General features: G+C 45.0%; 1 protein-coding gene across 9 annotated transcripts in view; it reads right to left on the reverse strand.

Moving 5' to 3' along the window:
- Positions 1-14,594, reverse strand: part of agrn (agrin) — a 279,779-nt gene that overhangs the window by 51,494 nt on the left and 213,691 nt on the right. For all 9 annotated transcript variants that reach the window (XM_079360460.1, XM_079360454.1, XM_079360453.1 and 6 more), the window contains 7 exons: positions 11,247-11,389; positions 10,808-10,913; positions 7,506-7,625; positions 6,817-6,981; positions 4,611-4,754; positions 3,399-3,523; positions 3,139-3,244 (listed from right to left, as the gene is read on the reverse strand). In XM_079360460.1, coding sequence (XP_079216586.1) covers positions 3,139-3,244; positions 3,399-3,523; positions 4,611-4,754; positions 6,817-6,981; positions 7,506-7,625; positions 10,808-10,913; positions 11,247-11,389 — 909 coding nt within the window. The remainder of the gene's footprint in view (positions 1-3,138; positions 3,245-3,398; positions 3,524-4,610; positions 4,755-6,816; positions 6,982-7,505; positions 7,626-10,807; positions 10,914-11,246; positions 11,390-14,594) is intronic.

Consider the following 14,594-nt stretch of genomic DNA (forward strand, 5'->3'; position numbering starts at 1 on the left):
GCACTTCAGATTAAGCCGAGGCAAGCAGGCGTGACAATACTGTCGTTCGTTCTTTACTTCTTCACGCCCCATGAGTGTGGATGTGTATAAGAGCAGAAGATTAAAAATTTTTTAAAAAAAAGATATACTTTAGATTTGCTGCTCATTAGGATTTGCCGAACATTATGTGTAGGTTTTAATTACACCGCTATCATCGCCTATTTGATCGGCAATTATTCACCAAGGTGTCAAATGTGATACCTACTGAGACGGCAGAAAGCCTTGGAGACACACGGTGTCAGCGTAAAGCTCAGCAGATATTTGTATAGAAGGAGATTTGAAGTGCACAGAGCGGTGATGCTATCGCCACGAACGGCTGCCTGCGTTGACTTTCCTCTTGGCTACACCTGTCAGTCAAGTGCCAAGTTTAGCATCAGGCGTGTTGCTCACTTAAAAGTGCCTAATGTGTGTTTGGGTGTGTGAATATCCCAAGCAGCAGCCTCCTTGACATGGGACGAAGGCAGAAAAGACACAGACACACGTCTGAAAGAGAGACTGGCAGCACATTCTGTTCAGCTTGATGCTTCTCTTAATCAGGTTTAACACTCCATTTGCCTTTTTCGTTCTTTTCTCCCCCTCAGTGGAGCAATGGACGGTTATGTCACAGGATGGATTGCAGGAAAAATCATTGTCATCTTGGCTTGTCTCAGCTGTGTAGTTATGGTTGAAAGGTGGTTATTAAGATTGTTTGTGGTGTCAGCCACGCTCAGTGAGGAGGAGGAGGAGGAATCTGGATATCAGACCGGAGGGAAAAAAAACACGGGAACCACAGAGCTAACGAGAATAAAAATTATATGGAAGGAAAGTGTAAAGAAAGGATGTTTAAATCAGACAGAAAAAAAGCGGGTTAACAAAGCTAGCAGTGGGATATTATGGAACAGGGAACAGAATGAGGGATTACATAATGAGAAACAGGACAGGGAGGAGGGATGGTTAAGAGACCAGAACCCTAACTCCCAGGCGGAGGACTGAGGATGCCATATGCTGGCATTCGTTGCCAATTTGCCCCAAACCTACAGGTGATAACACCATATGGGGGAGGCAGGTCACTGCCAACTTGGTGGCCATTCTCCCCTGGCGCCATAATTTGCTCATTGGTCCAAACGCCCCCCCCCCCCCCTCTCTGCTGCTTGGTTGAGCAGCTCTTGCATTTTTTTTCTACAGGAGTTTCTCAGAGAGAAATTCCTCCCTCTGCTCAGTGGCGGTGCTGTCTTTGAGCTCAGAGACTTTGGAGGAATCTGAGAAACATCAGAGTCAGCTGCAAGTTCTCTGTTGCAAGCAGAAAGATTTGAAGGAGCCTCATCTGTAAGAGTGTCTCTGCCTGCCCATTAGCGGCACGCTGCAGCAGCAGAAGTCACACCCTGTGGTGGAATAAAAAGTTGCAACAGTTCAATGATGTTCAAAAAGGATCAATATTCATTCATTTATATAAGCCTTTGGCATTGCTCTCCTGTCAAACCACGGAGCAGCTTGGTGAGCATTAACATGCCACAGCGCAGAAGCCCGGCGTCTGGAAGCTCTGCATGTAAACAGCGAGAGGGAGGGCAGGCAGGACTGTGGCATGGTGAGGGGCGGAGGCAGAGCAAATGCTAATTCGCACCCAGCCACACGTGAAATGAGCTCGAGATCTAACCCCCCCGAGCCGACAGCCACAGCGGAGCAGCTACCCGCGGTGCGACCGCATCCGGGAGAAGAAATTAAAAGATCCTCCGAGCGCCCGCCTGTCTCTTTCTCTCCTGAGGGCTCCGTGGAGAAAGAAAGGAGCCACTGTGAGATGTGTTCTTGCCTTCTGTGTGCAGCAATGCAAGGTGAGGGATTACACACAACCCACATCTCCATTGCCAGGCAACAGAGCAACGTGAAACCAGAGTGGATTTTGGCTGTGTTTGCTGGTTACCCGCGGCACTGAATTTGTAATCACCAGATGTTCTGGGACTCGTCGATCTCTCACTGAGAGTATTTGGATTCTTTATCGGTTTACCTGCAATTACAATTCAGCACAGATCATGTCAGCAGCTTTGCTTCCGATGGATTTGGCCGGGTTTGGTTCTGACAAAAGAGTCCTCCTGCTCTTTCACTTCAAAGAGTCCGCTTTTTTTGGTCAACTGCAGAGTGCCCACGGAGCAACGAGGCGAATGAACATTTTTCCACCTGAAATTTCAAGACACCTGGCAGTGGCTCACCAGCAGACCCACACAGCTGCCGTCCCTCCTCCCTCCTGAGCTTCGCCGACGGCGCCTTTAGAACCCTGTTGTGACACAAGCTGGCGGTCGGGGCGACAACTTCAGTGTACATGAAAGCCTTGAACCTTTGGCCTGTGTCCCAGCACCAATTACACCGCCACAACGTCCATCAGCATCTGCACCATGTCCACAGGGAGGGGGGGGGGGGGGGGGGGGGAGTACCTTTTTACTCAGTACACATGTATTCTACATCCGCTGATATGCACAAGCAGCGATGTGTTCTTGGCAGCATAAAGCTGCAAAAGGATAGACACAGTTCTCCACAGGAGGGTTTGAAGATGAAGCCAAATCCCGACAGAGAAAAGAAAACACAGAGAGGAAGTGTCATTGCTATGTTTTGGGAAGTCAGGGCTCAGACTCCTGCCGAACTGCAGACCCCCTCAATGCCTCACCCTATTTATTATCTTACTCTCGTCCCCCTCATGATTATTCTGTCAGTGGGCAGCTCACAGGACGGGTGAGGGCAGGAATCATGCTACTGTACTGTGGTTGCTCTGAGACATATTTTCAATCAAACAATCCTCATCATGACACTGGACAAAGGGCATGATAACAGAAAGAGTAAATCGACACATAAAGGACAACTTCTCTTCATACAGTCATAAATGAGACTTCTGTCAAATCCATGAACCCTAAAAAGTCAATTGCAAAATAATACATGAAGATTTTCTGTGCGGGTATTTTAACAGCTAACTTTGCATACACGCTGCTCTGACCTTACTTTCCCCCAACAGACAGACAGATAGATGGAGGAGAAACAGCAGGTGAGGGATCATGTGAGGCCCACTGCAGCGCTCATTATTGTCTGATTGGGGCTGTGTGACGCTCGATACATGGAGGCTTAGACAGGGCTCACCTGTGCACTGTCCAAAGTGTTGCACCGTGATGTCCTTGTCCTGCCTACAGGCGATGATCCTCAGCTGGCACTGGTCGGCATAGGTCACCCCGTCTGAGCCGCACACCTGCTCCACAGCGACAGAGATGGAGCGAGAGGAGAGGGGAACACGTGTTAACCCGCTGAGGGCTGCTGAAATATTGCCCTTCTGTTTAAAGCCTGTCCCCGACTTGTACATCACACTACTTCGTTGTTAATTGTCGACAGTCGGAAGCGCCCACCTTGGTTTTGTTTTTCTCGTCGCAGTCAGGTGACGGACACTCGCAGTGAGCTTGGCCGTTCAATTCAATGCAAGAAGATCCAAAGTTGCACACCAAATCTTCACATGAAGTCGGAGCCTCAGAACCTGTTGAAGAAACGGCCTCGTGTTAAAGTGTAACCTACAATCATCATGCAGATAAGAAAACGTACAGTATCTGTTGCACATCCAAGATATTTATGATATCAAACACATTTTCAGACATAAATAAGTGAGTGGAATCTTTTGTAAGAACGGCAGGGAAAGATGGTTAAATACTGTGTGGCGACCAGAATCCCAACCAAAGACACCACCAGCTTTATTCTGGCTGAATTGTTGGAGACGGCCTGAAAGATGCCTTTTCTTCTTTCAGTGAGTGACCTGCTGTTAGCCTTCATAACCACATTGCTTCAATGGCAATATCATAATATAGTGTAGTTACCTGTACGTCACACAGAGTGAATAATTCATACTTCCATAGACCACAGCAGATCTCCCCTGAAGCGCCCCAAAGGAGCGTTTGAAGCCTTGAAGTTCCCGCAGCTGGAGAGCCCACCGTGCCCCTGCCAGGCTGGAAGTGTGGGGGTCTCTGCATTGTCGCTACATCACAGAGGCTTCGAGTACCCCCTACCTTTAGCTTGTGCTTTCAAGTGCTACCACCTCTGACTGCCTTGTCTTTTCATTCAGCAGGGTGTGTGGCGGAGTGCCACCACAACTGTGCTGGAAGTGCTGGCTTCATTAAGTGTTTGACTTCCAGTCGATATTCGATGGTGCATCTTAATCAAGGAGCTGCAGCCCGCTGACAGCACGGACTCACCTTTCCTGATACTTTCTCCGCTACAGTTTACTCTGTGAATCGAAGTCATCAGCAGGTAGATAAGGAAATATTGTGGCATATAGTTTAAAGAAAATTAAACATCAATGATTGATGCGTCATGCAGATGTCATTGGTAATTGCTATCGATTAACTGCCTGGTGGACACTTCCTTCCTGAGCCGATAAAGCAGACGGAGTTGTCTGTGAAGAGGCTGATCCACGGATCAGACAAGTGACAGGAAAAGATTTTAGATTGATAGAGTGATGCTGTGACAGAATGTGTGTGTGTGTGTGTGTGTGTGTGTGTGTGTGTGTGTGCGTGTGTATTAGTATGGTAGATTAACAATCCACCAGTTGCCTTGCTCCTCTGTCTTATTACCTTTGTCACAGCCGTTCATGCCCATCGTGCTTCCATCTGGACACACGTTACACTTCATGCCCTTCACCCCCGTCTTGCAGGAACACAGACCTGACATCTGCTCGCAGTCGTCCCGGACCGAGCCTGTAGCGTCGCACTTACACGCTAACACGGACAGGAGCGGACAGAGGGAAATGGAAAGATCGTTAGTTCAATAAAGAGCAATCACTGAAAGACAATGACAGAGACAGAGAAGACGTGTGAGGCGTCTGCTCAGATACATCTCCATAAGTGTTAGAGTCGGCTGGGGTTGACACAGCGTCAGGCGCCACAGGAGGAGGAAGAGGAGGAGGAGGAAGATGAGTATGTCACAGAAACAAAAATAAAGAAAAAACAACCAAAGAGAAGGACATCAACCCCATCATGTTCCTGGAATCCATGATGTGTTGTTGTTTTTTTCTCCCCTCCTGCTGAACCTGGTGTTAATGTGCACTGGGTTGTCTGCTTGCTGAGGGTAAACCTTGTTAAGGTCAGGCCACGGGTGAGGCACCCGCAGGCTTCCTGCTGTTGACGGAAAATGCTCTGTGGCTTTGGGAGCTTATGTCCTATCATACGTTAGCTCCAGGAAACGAGCTGGACGCCATATTGCATTACAGCGAGACAAACAAGGGGTCGTGACCCCGTTGTTCCCCTGAATACAAATGAAAAGCGCTCATTCAATACAGTTCTGACAGGACGAAAGGACGCGGGAGGATTTGAGCCCTTCAAAGCTGCTGTGAAACAGATGAGCTTGACATCAGACATGTGTCAATAATGTGTTTATAATTACTGTCTGCACTCATTTCAAGGATGTTAACGCCACAAGGACACTCTGACAGAAGTATTCTCATCAATTTCATTCATTTTACTTAAAAATTAATGTATGTGTGTTAAAAAAATGTATGCAAAATGAACGACCTCACGTGACATCTTTTCATATCTATTTTATTCTATTGATTGACTTTTCTGTTTCAGAGAGGTTTAGGCACGAGTTAATATAAGTTTGCTACAACAGTAATGTATTGCCAAAAAAACAATATATAGAAACGATCAAATTTGAGTTTCAAATCTTCAAGGCCATGATTGCCAAATAAACTAAACTCTCGTCACCATATTTGAACGACATTATTCACCATCCATCTATGATCAATAAGCTGCGGCTGTGTGGGTCGAGTCATCGTCTCTCAATCAGAAGGTTGGGGGTTTGGGGGCAGCTCACTCACTCAGTGTGTAAACACTGAATTTCCCTTCAGGGATCAACACAGTAAATCTTCTTCTTTCTTCTAAAGAGCGGACTGATTGAAAGACTCTCCAATTAAAGTAACCCAGCGAAGGAGTGACCCGCGCGGGCTGGCAGTAGGTTACTTCACAAACGTAGGCTGACAGCTCATCCGCTGTGTCATAGCTCGTACTGTAGCAGTATCTATAGTGCTTATCACGTTCCAGGTCGTGGGAGTTCAAGCTGATCCCAGCTGTCACTGGACGAGTTACTGTCAGTCTATCACGGGGCTGACTTACAGCAAACAAGGAGTCACACTCACATTCACACCTATGGGCAATTTAGAGCCGCCAATTAACCTAATGAGCCTGTCTTTGGACTGTGAGAGGAAGCCTGACAACCCGGAGGGAACACCACATTCTTCTATCTGTGGTAAACCTACAACTCAATGTTTTTATCCTGTTCCTGCACACTGTCATTTTTCAATGATTAATTGTCTGTACACCTGTGCAGTATGTAAAGCTACACCACGTCTTTGTTAAGAAAACAAGGATCTCCTCTTGTGCTTCTTCAGGCTCCTCTTTTTTAAATGTTTAAAAAAACATTTAAACAGTCGTGAGATTTCTGGTCTTATTGGGCTGTATCAATGGAATAAAATAAGTAATTGAGGTCACAGTTGAAATCTCAAAGCCGGTGAGTGATAACTAAATACAGCACACATTTCTGCATTGACAGATACAGTACCTCTTAAGGTAAGTTAGAAAATATCTTTTGTTGTACCGTGGGTGACCTGAACCGTGACGGAAAGGTTGGAAGAAAGCTCTTTATGGAAATAAATCAGAAGCAGCATGCATGAAGCGGCCAGGACTGTGACAAATGAATGCTCCTGTTTTTTAAATCACGTGTAACTACTGTACAAGCACATTTGCATATTCAACACAGCAGAGATGAAAGAGGTTTTTTCATTACGTGTGCAGCCGCTCATGTTCTCCGTCACAATGCCACGGAAGTTCCAGAAGCCCGGCTCGCAGCGGTCGCATTTCTGCCCGCCTACACCCGGCTTACAGGAGCACTGGCCGCTGGCTGGATCACATGTTCTTTTGTAGGAGCCGTAGACGTTACACTGACAGGTACCTGAGGAATGACAGCAACATGGTCGTCATCGCTGGTTTATACCTCTCAAAACAAATCTACACCAGCTGAATCCTGCTTATTATCTCTTTTAGAGCGCATGCCCCGTTAGCCCTGGTCCATTTCTAAAGAAGGTGGATAAAGTGCTTCTAGGTGAATCTCTTTGACTGAATCTCTGTATGTCCTAATTTCTTACTCTGCATTTTCTCCATCTACACAGTGTCCCCTCACTAACTGCTTGATGCAGCGTTTTCTCCCCCAGCTCTGTGCATCATCAGATGGAGAGATTCTTCTGCTGATATGGTGCAACATTATCATAATTATTCTTTGGATTAAGATGAAACATTTTCTCTTCTGCAACTTTGGCTCTATAATTGCAGTCAAGGACAATAAGCACTGTATACCATATTGCTGAAGTAGCCTGATGCTATCTGAGGCTACACTGTCTGTGTGCACATAACAAACTCAGAATTCATGGAAGGTTATCGGGGGGGGGGGGTTAAAACGGGACTAAGAGGGGGTCTTACTGGGACATCCGGCAAGTCCGACTCCCAAGGCGGTAGTCACGTTATCGAGGCAGCAGCCGTACACAGACAGACTGCAGTGCTGGGGTTCTGTCAGCTCAGGAAGAGACGAGGCTGCGATCACTGATGAGGAGGAAATAAAAAAAAAAAAAAGGCGGGGAGATGGAAGATTGCACAGGGAGACAAAGAAGAACACCAACATTTTAGTGATTATGTTAGTAAAGGGGGGTGAATTAGACAATACAATCTCCCGGCAACATGTAACTTTTTCCCTCGACAATGAGATTTGCTGGAGGGGCAGAGGTGGAGAGGCTGGCAACCGGCTTCAAGATAACAATTCTATTTGCTACTTCCTCCACAATGGCTCAAAATCAGGGGGAAAACGATGCTATTACCTCCAGTGAAAACAAACAATGTCGTCGCTGGTGAATGAGCAGCGGCTGACATTTACCACCTACTAGGAGGCATGTTCTCTTCATTTGTTCTTGTCTTCTATTACAGAAATACGCTGCTGCCCTACAACCCCCCCCCCCCCCCCCCCCCCTCGAAAAAAAGGAAAAAGAAAGTCTGCTGCATAATGTGAAGGAATGTGCCAAGCAGTTTTTCTGCCTGTTGGAGAGCTCCTTTGTCTGAGGATGCAGCAGGCTTCAAACTAGCGTGACAGCTCAGAGAGAAGAAAAACATTCAACAAAATATGCTCCCAAAAAGTTGGCTTCTCTCCAGAAATTGGAAGAGAACAGAAAACCTACAGCAGGATGGATAGGGTTTCTTCTTCTTCTTCTTCTTCTTCTTCTTTTTTTTAATGGCCAAGGCAGAAATATCATTGTTTAAATTCTCTCCAGGCTTTGCAGTGAAAAGTAAAGTTGTAGAGATAGAGAGCAGAATTCTCTCCCTCCCCTTTTATTTCTCTCTGTCTCTATCTATTCCCCTCCCGATTGCTTTCTCTTGTGTTGCTCATTTGGAGTTTGGAGGCTGGAGATACCGGGGCCATAAATCACACTGTTACTGGTGTGGATATGAGCCTCAGCCTAATGGTGATGACTCGGCTCGCTCTTTTTCCAGTGCTTTCCCACTCCAGAGATGGGCTTTGGACACAGTTCATTTAACTTGCCACTTTCCTGCGCTCCATACGGCTATCTGTACTGAGCCTATTAGGACAAGGAGAACTTTTAATTTCATGTTTTCTTCCACCCTTCAAAGGTTTTTCCTCTTCATTGAGCATTGTCCGGCACAATGCAGCTCAGCTGTGATGTGCTGTATTACCCTCACACTTCCAAGGTCTGCTGCTGTGCTTTCTCCCCCGCTGTGACTGGAACTCGTCTTCAGTGTTCCTGCAAGGGCACATCTGCACGTATTTGCTTAACTTGTAAACCAAGACGATTTCCTTATTTGACTAAAATCCCTGACCCTGACTACTGAGTTCACAGGCAGCTTTAATGGAAGGATTGAATTGCTATAGGAGGAGGACGTCGTATACTCGGCAGACATTATTTCTGACATTGCATTAAAAAAAAAGATGCATTATGTTTTCAAACTCAAAAGCTAAGCCTGTAAATAAAGAACGGATGGAGCCAACAAGAAGTCACTCATTGGTTTGTTACTTTGGCCTTTGACGTTGTGTGTACATGTGACCACATTTGAAACGAGAGTGAACACTAACTATGTAAAAAGTCAGCGAACACAGCACGTCCCTTGTTCAGGTGCTGAGTCATAAAAAAAACACTACATATAATGCACAAAGACTCACAGCTCTGTGGCTCCCTCTGCAACATGCATTAGAGAACACAACGCAGCCTCTTCAACACGTGTTGCAGCAGCCGGCTCATTTTGTTCTTTAATGCATGTAGCAAATATGGATCAGAGTGTTAGAGACCCTGAACACTTAAGATGCCATCTTAGTTGATAGGTTGGCATGACAGGGCTGTGACTAATTATTATTTTAGTTTTGGATCAATCTGCAGATTGATTTGACACATCATTAAATTGTCATCTATTCTTTAAATATGTCAATAAATGAATTAAGGCAGCCTTAGGTTCTGGCTTGTATAAGAGGACAGACGAGAGATGGGAATGGGATTTGTTTGTGTCTTATACATCAACATCATGTTTTGGTGGAGAAGACTTGAAACAGGCAACCTGTGATGCTGGACCTTAGAAAAGAATCCAGGTTTTAGACAGTCCATGGTGGCTTCAGTTATGACGTGCTGCTTTGACCACTTCCTATACACAGTTCATGAACAGAACCTCTAAAGAAAATAACAAGGTTGCTTTACCGCTCTGCTCCAAAGAACTCCCATGTTCTCTTTAAAGTTGTGGAGTGGAGGTCAAGTGAAGTTTCTCCTTTACATAGCTAATGTGGAGGGCAGTGAAATTCCCTAAGATCTGAGTTTTTCCATTTGCCGACAAGAGAGGGAGACTTCAGAGCTATGGTAGCCATAGAGGGTTCTTCAACAAAAAAAAAAAAAAAAGGATTGATTATCCATGGATGGAGGGGAAGCGTGACAGTCAGTGCCCAAGGAGGCCGACTTAGGAAGGGGAGAAGAATCTGCAGGGATGTGTGAAAACACTGGCGGCTCCCTCTTTCGCACACTGTGCTCAGCTCTCCCCTTTCTCTTTTTTTTTATTCAGACCCAGGAGGAATCAAACAGGCTGGAATGATCACATGAAATCCCTTAAGTGACTTTTGCCTTGCTCCCTCTAGCCTGTTTTAGCATGGGAGCAAAAACCTTTCACAGCCGTGGAGAGGAAGACGGCTAACCTTTGCTACTTAACGGCTGATCTGACGAATATTTCGGCTGATAAAGTACCATTCACTGACATGCGAAGAGAGGGTCTTTTTTTTTATACAACGAGTGGTTTAAATTACTATCCTGAGGAGTTAAGGAGAAAGCTTGTGAGGACAAGTTTGGTTTAAATTGTAAGAATGTCTGGGCAGGGAAAATTAATCATAATCGCTGTCAGCGTAGTTCATGCATGAGCCAATGAGAACGATGCTTAAACTCTACACACCAGCCGGCCTCAGAGGACCGGTCAGTTTCACAATACGAAGGGGAGCATTGCTGAAAAAGCTGCAAGTGAGTGGAGCCAACCTTCCCTGAGCAAATAACACAAAGACAGACATCATATTTAACCCTCTATTTCATCTGCTTACAGTGAGAGTGGAATTATATTCCAACTACAGACGATCACGAGCAGGCCGATGGATGAAATGAGAGGAGAGATGGGATGTCAATGATCATGAGTCTTGATGAGGGTGCTTCTGCACACTTTAATAACACTAACTGTGAGTGGTGTAATGCACCGACCTGGACAGGGTCCTTGATTCTGGATCAACACGTGCTCTTGTTTCTCACATCTGGCCTTCTTCAGCTCACACTCGTTGTCGTAGGTTTTTCCGTCTGAGCCACAAACCTACAAAAAGAAACACCAAATTTTTTTAATGACACAATGTTGGATTTCTCTGCTATTTTTCCAGTTTCGCTCACTTTATAAAAAAGGATAAAGATGTAGCCACTTGATACTGAAGCAACCGTTTTCTTTTGAAACTCAAGAAGAGTCAAAACTTGATGACTAGGAGGCGACATTTAACATTAAACCTCTGATCTGATTCATCCCTGAGTGACTGTAAAGTTCATCTTTGCAGGGGAAAAAACATGTCAACACAAGTGTGCAGCTGGTGTTTGTGTGCTCTGACTTGACAGCATCAGTTGTGTGATTGCCGTGTTGTTTGGAAGGCAGCCGTACCAAGTTGTGCGGCACACTCCGGCAGCTGAAGTCACAGACGCATCGATCGTCCTCGGCGTCCTCGTCCCACGAGCCTCCGAACACGCGACAGCGATCCTGTTCGCAGCTCTCCACGCCCGAGCCTGACCCTCCTGAGCCGCAGTCTGCATTTTAAACACGCCATAAAAAACACAACATCATTAATAAAACATACAAACACACACAGGAGATGCCCCTCTACCTGTGACTCGGGTAGAAGCAGCGTAACTACTTTCATTCCTCTTTGAGTTACGGCTGAACGTTTTCATTGAGGACGTCATAAAGTTTGGAAAATGTACATCTCCCTCACGCTGATGGTGGGGAGAACAAACCAAAGGCTTCTGGTAGAACAAGATAATGACCTGTAAAGAGGGCGAGAGATGGCCTAAATAAATTAGACTCAACATCTCTGAACAACCAGCGAGGCATCCTTTTCATTTCAATTAAAATCAGAGACAAAAAAAGGGAAGGAATTATTAACTTTGGCCTCGGAGAGCGCAGAGAGAATTGGTGGTTTATGGGCGCCTGCTTCCTGATATAAAAAGACGACTAATTGCAAAGTGTTCTGTAAAATCTAATTATTGCCCTCAGACTTTAAACAAAGTTGTTCCAGCAACTCTGTGACCCTGGAAGGCCTTTTGTTTGCTCTAAAAGTGCTCTTCATTAGATAGAAGGAAGAGAGCTGCTCCAGCTGACCTCATGTTCCTGGAAAAAGAGGAAACAAGGCCAAGCTCAGTCCCATAGTCTCCGTCGAGGAGTACTGGAGATAGCTTATCAACAGACTGGAAGAACTCATCTTAAGGATCACATAAGAACGAGCTTCTTTACAGTATTTAATAATTAATTAATTTAATTTACACTTTATTAATCCCACAAGGGGAAATTCAGTTTTTAACAACTGACTGATTACTTTCACAGGTTTGCATGGCCCGTCTTCCTGCAGCAGCTCTGACCTCTTAGCTCTGTGCAAATACTGCTCGGTAGTTTTAGATCCTCATGCAGGCTTTCTTTTCGTTTCAAGACACCTGCATTTGGTTTCCAGTCTCGAGTCTCTGGAACAAAGTGTCCAATAATGAAATAAAATCACCTGGGACAGTCATCCCCTTTGAGTTGAGATTTACTTGAGTTTTAATCTTTTCAAATTTAATTATTGCTTTGAAAAAAAAAATCATTATTCTTAACCTTAGTTTTCCCAAACTGGCATATGTTTCAGTTTTTCCTATTAAACCTGATCATTTTATCACTCGATTTTTCTTTTGTGAAGCATTTTGTTACATTCATTATTAAACTGCATCAGAAATTAAAGTTATTATCATAGTCAGGATATGAATCTGAATCAAGGTGCTTTGTAAATGTCTAATTTAATATGTAAAGCAGATGAAGTAGTAAAAAGCAGCTCCTCACTTCCTGCTTAATACATTTTTCACAGTTTCACAGTGTTGTTTAAAGACAACAGGAAACACTACTACATTTACTCAACTAGATCAGCAAATTAAAAAAGAGGTACTGCTGCGTCCACAGGGGGCGCCAACATCAACGCACAATAAGACTTTATTTGGATTTTTCTGTTAATATTTTCAATATTTTGAAGACTTATGCAAACTTTAGTACAAAGTAAAGAAGCTGAACTTTTAAAACACTACCTGAAGGGATAAAAAAAAAAAAGAAAAGAAAAGAAAACCTTTCCAGGGAGACTTTTTCGCAGTTTCATTTATGGAAAACAAATGGAAGGCTGGTGCAGAGTGCAGGCACAGAAAAAGGGGGAGTATCCCGCTTTTGAAGTAGCAAATTTCACCTACAGTGGAACTCCTGAGGGAGATTAGGTGAATGTTTGTGAAGGCAGGGAACGAAAGCAGTCAGCAAGTAAGATGGAGAGAATGTCAGAGAGAGAGAGAGAGAGAGAGAGAGAGAGAGAGAGAGAGAGAGAGAGAGGGGCACCCCGGGGGGCTGGCAGAAAGTTCATTTGAAACAAATTTGTTATTCAAAAATGGGAATGCAGTCCAACTAAAAGCTCCCAGCACAGCCCGAAGTCTCAAGAAACATCAGGTAATCAGGATGTTTCTCCCTCCGCCCGTCTACTTTTAGGGCTCATCCAACTCTCTGTATTGATGTTCCTTCCTCTAATGGGGAAATCAATGTCGCTGTGATGGAGGTGCCACTTAGCATAACCCATCCTCCAAAGTAGATTATTCAGCAGGTCACAGTGCAGGGGAGGGGCAGCGCAGATGAAGCCCTGGCTGTTCTTTCATATGGGTCATCAGCAATGGGCTGTGACAGCTTTGAGTGGTCGATACAGTGGAGCGGCCTTCACTTCATTAGCAGAGGAGCTGGAGCCTTGCGTAGACTTTCAGAGGCCACATCCCCCCACAAAGCATCAGGACTTGTTAGGGACTCGCTCTGTCTTCATTTTAAAACGGGCAGAGCCGAATCCTTTTTTCTCTTGGATTAGCTAGTCCTGCTATTCATCGATCGTGAACCACAAGCCAAGTTAAACACAACATTTTGTGATGGGAGCTAATGCACAGGCTAATGACTTCCCACTGCCAATGAAAAAAAAGGCAGGTTCACTTCAGATGTTACTTAAAGACACAGACCGCAAAAAGGAAGTGGACAAAATCACCATGAGGTCACCCATTGGTCTAGAAGAAGCCACATGTTCTTTATGAACGTATTTGAATAACAGGTTGGATTAGCATCGTCACTGTGTGCCCACTGGAAGCGACCAAACGTCATGGCGTTGTATCACCAAGTCTTTTCAAAGAAACAAGTTCCCCCGAGCATTATTTCACTCAGCATAATTATTGAACAGGATATATAGTTATATGAGGACATGGCTTGGGCTCTCGGGTTAGATTTTCTAATCGACGGATGACTGCACTGAGCGGCAGCAGGATAAATCCCCACGTGGACTCCAGACACCGGTAGTGCTGGCTGATGACTTGCTGAGACCAGATGGCTGGTGGCTGATGACTCCGTGAAGACTGGGCGGTGATGGGGAGGTGGAAGAGCACGAGTAACAGCATGCAGAGAGGAACTAAAGGTACGAGAGAATCATATTTAAAAAATACAGCAGAAAGATGAACGAGGAAACGAGAGACGTTACTGAATAAAAGCAACAAGAGTTCTTAATCTCAGCCTCTGAAGATGACAGCAGGAAGGTTGAGTTATTACGCAATGAAGGGGCGAGTGGGCAATAATCGACGACCTTGAATGCAAATAGTATTCTTCCTGTGTGAACTCACGTCAAAGCTTCCTTTTCTAAACAGTTCATCCACATTTTCTTTCTTTTAATATTAACTGGGAAGTTTTCTCCCCAATTCGTTTTAGACA

The sequence above is a fragment of the Symphodus melops genome (assembly GCF_947650265.1).
Source record: "Symphodus melops genome assembly, chromosome: 13".
Taxonomy (NCBI): Eukaryota; Metazoa; Chordata; class Actinopteri; order Labriformes; family Labridae; genus Symphodus; species Symphodus melops.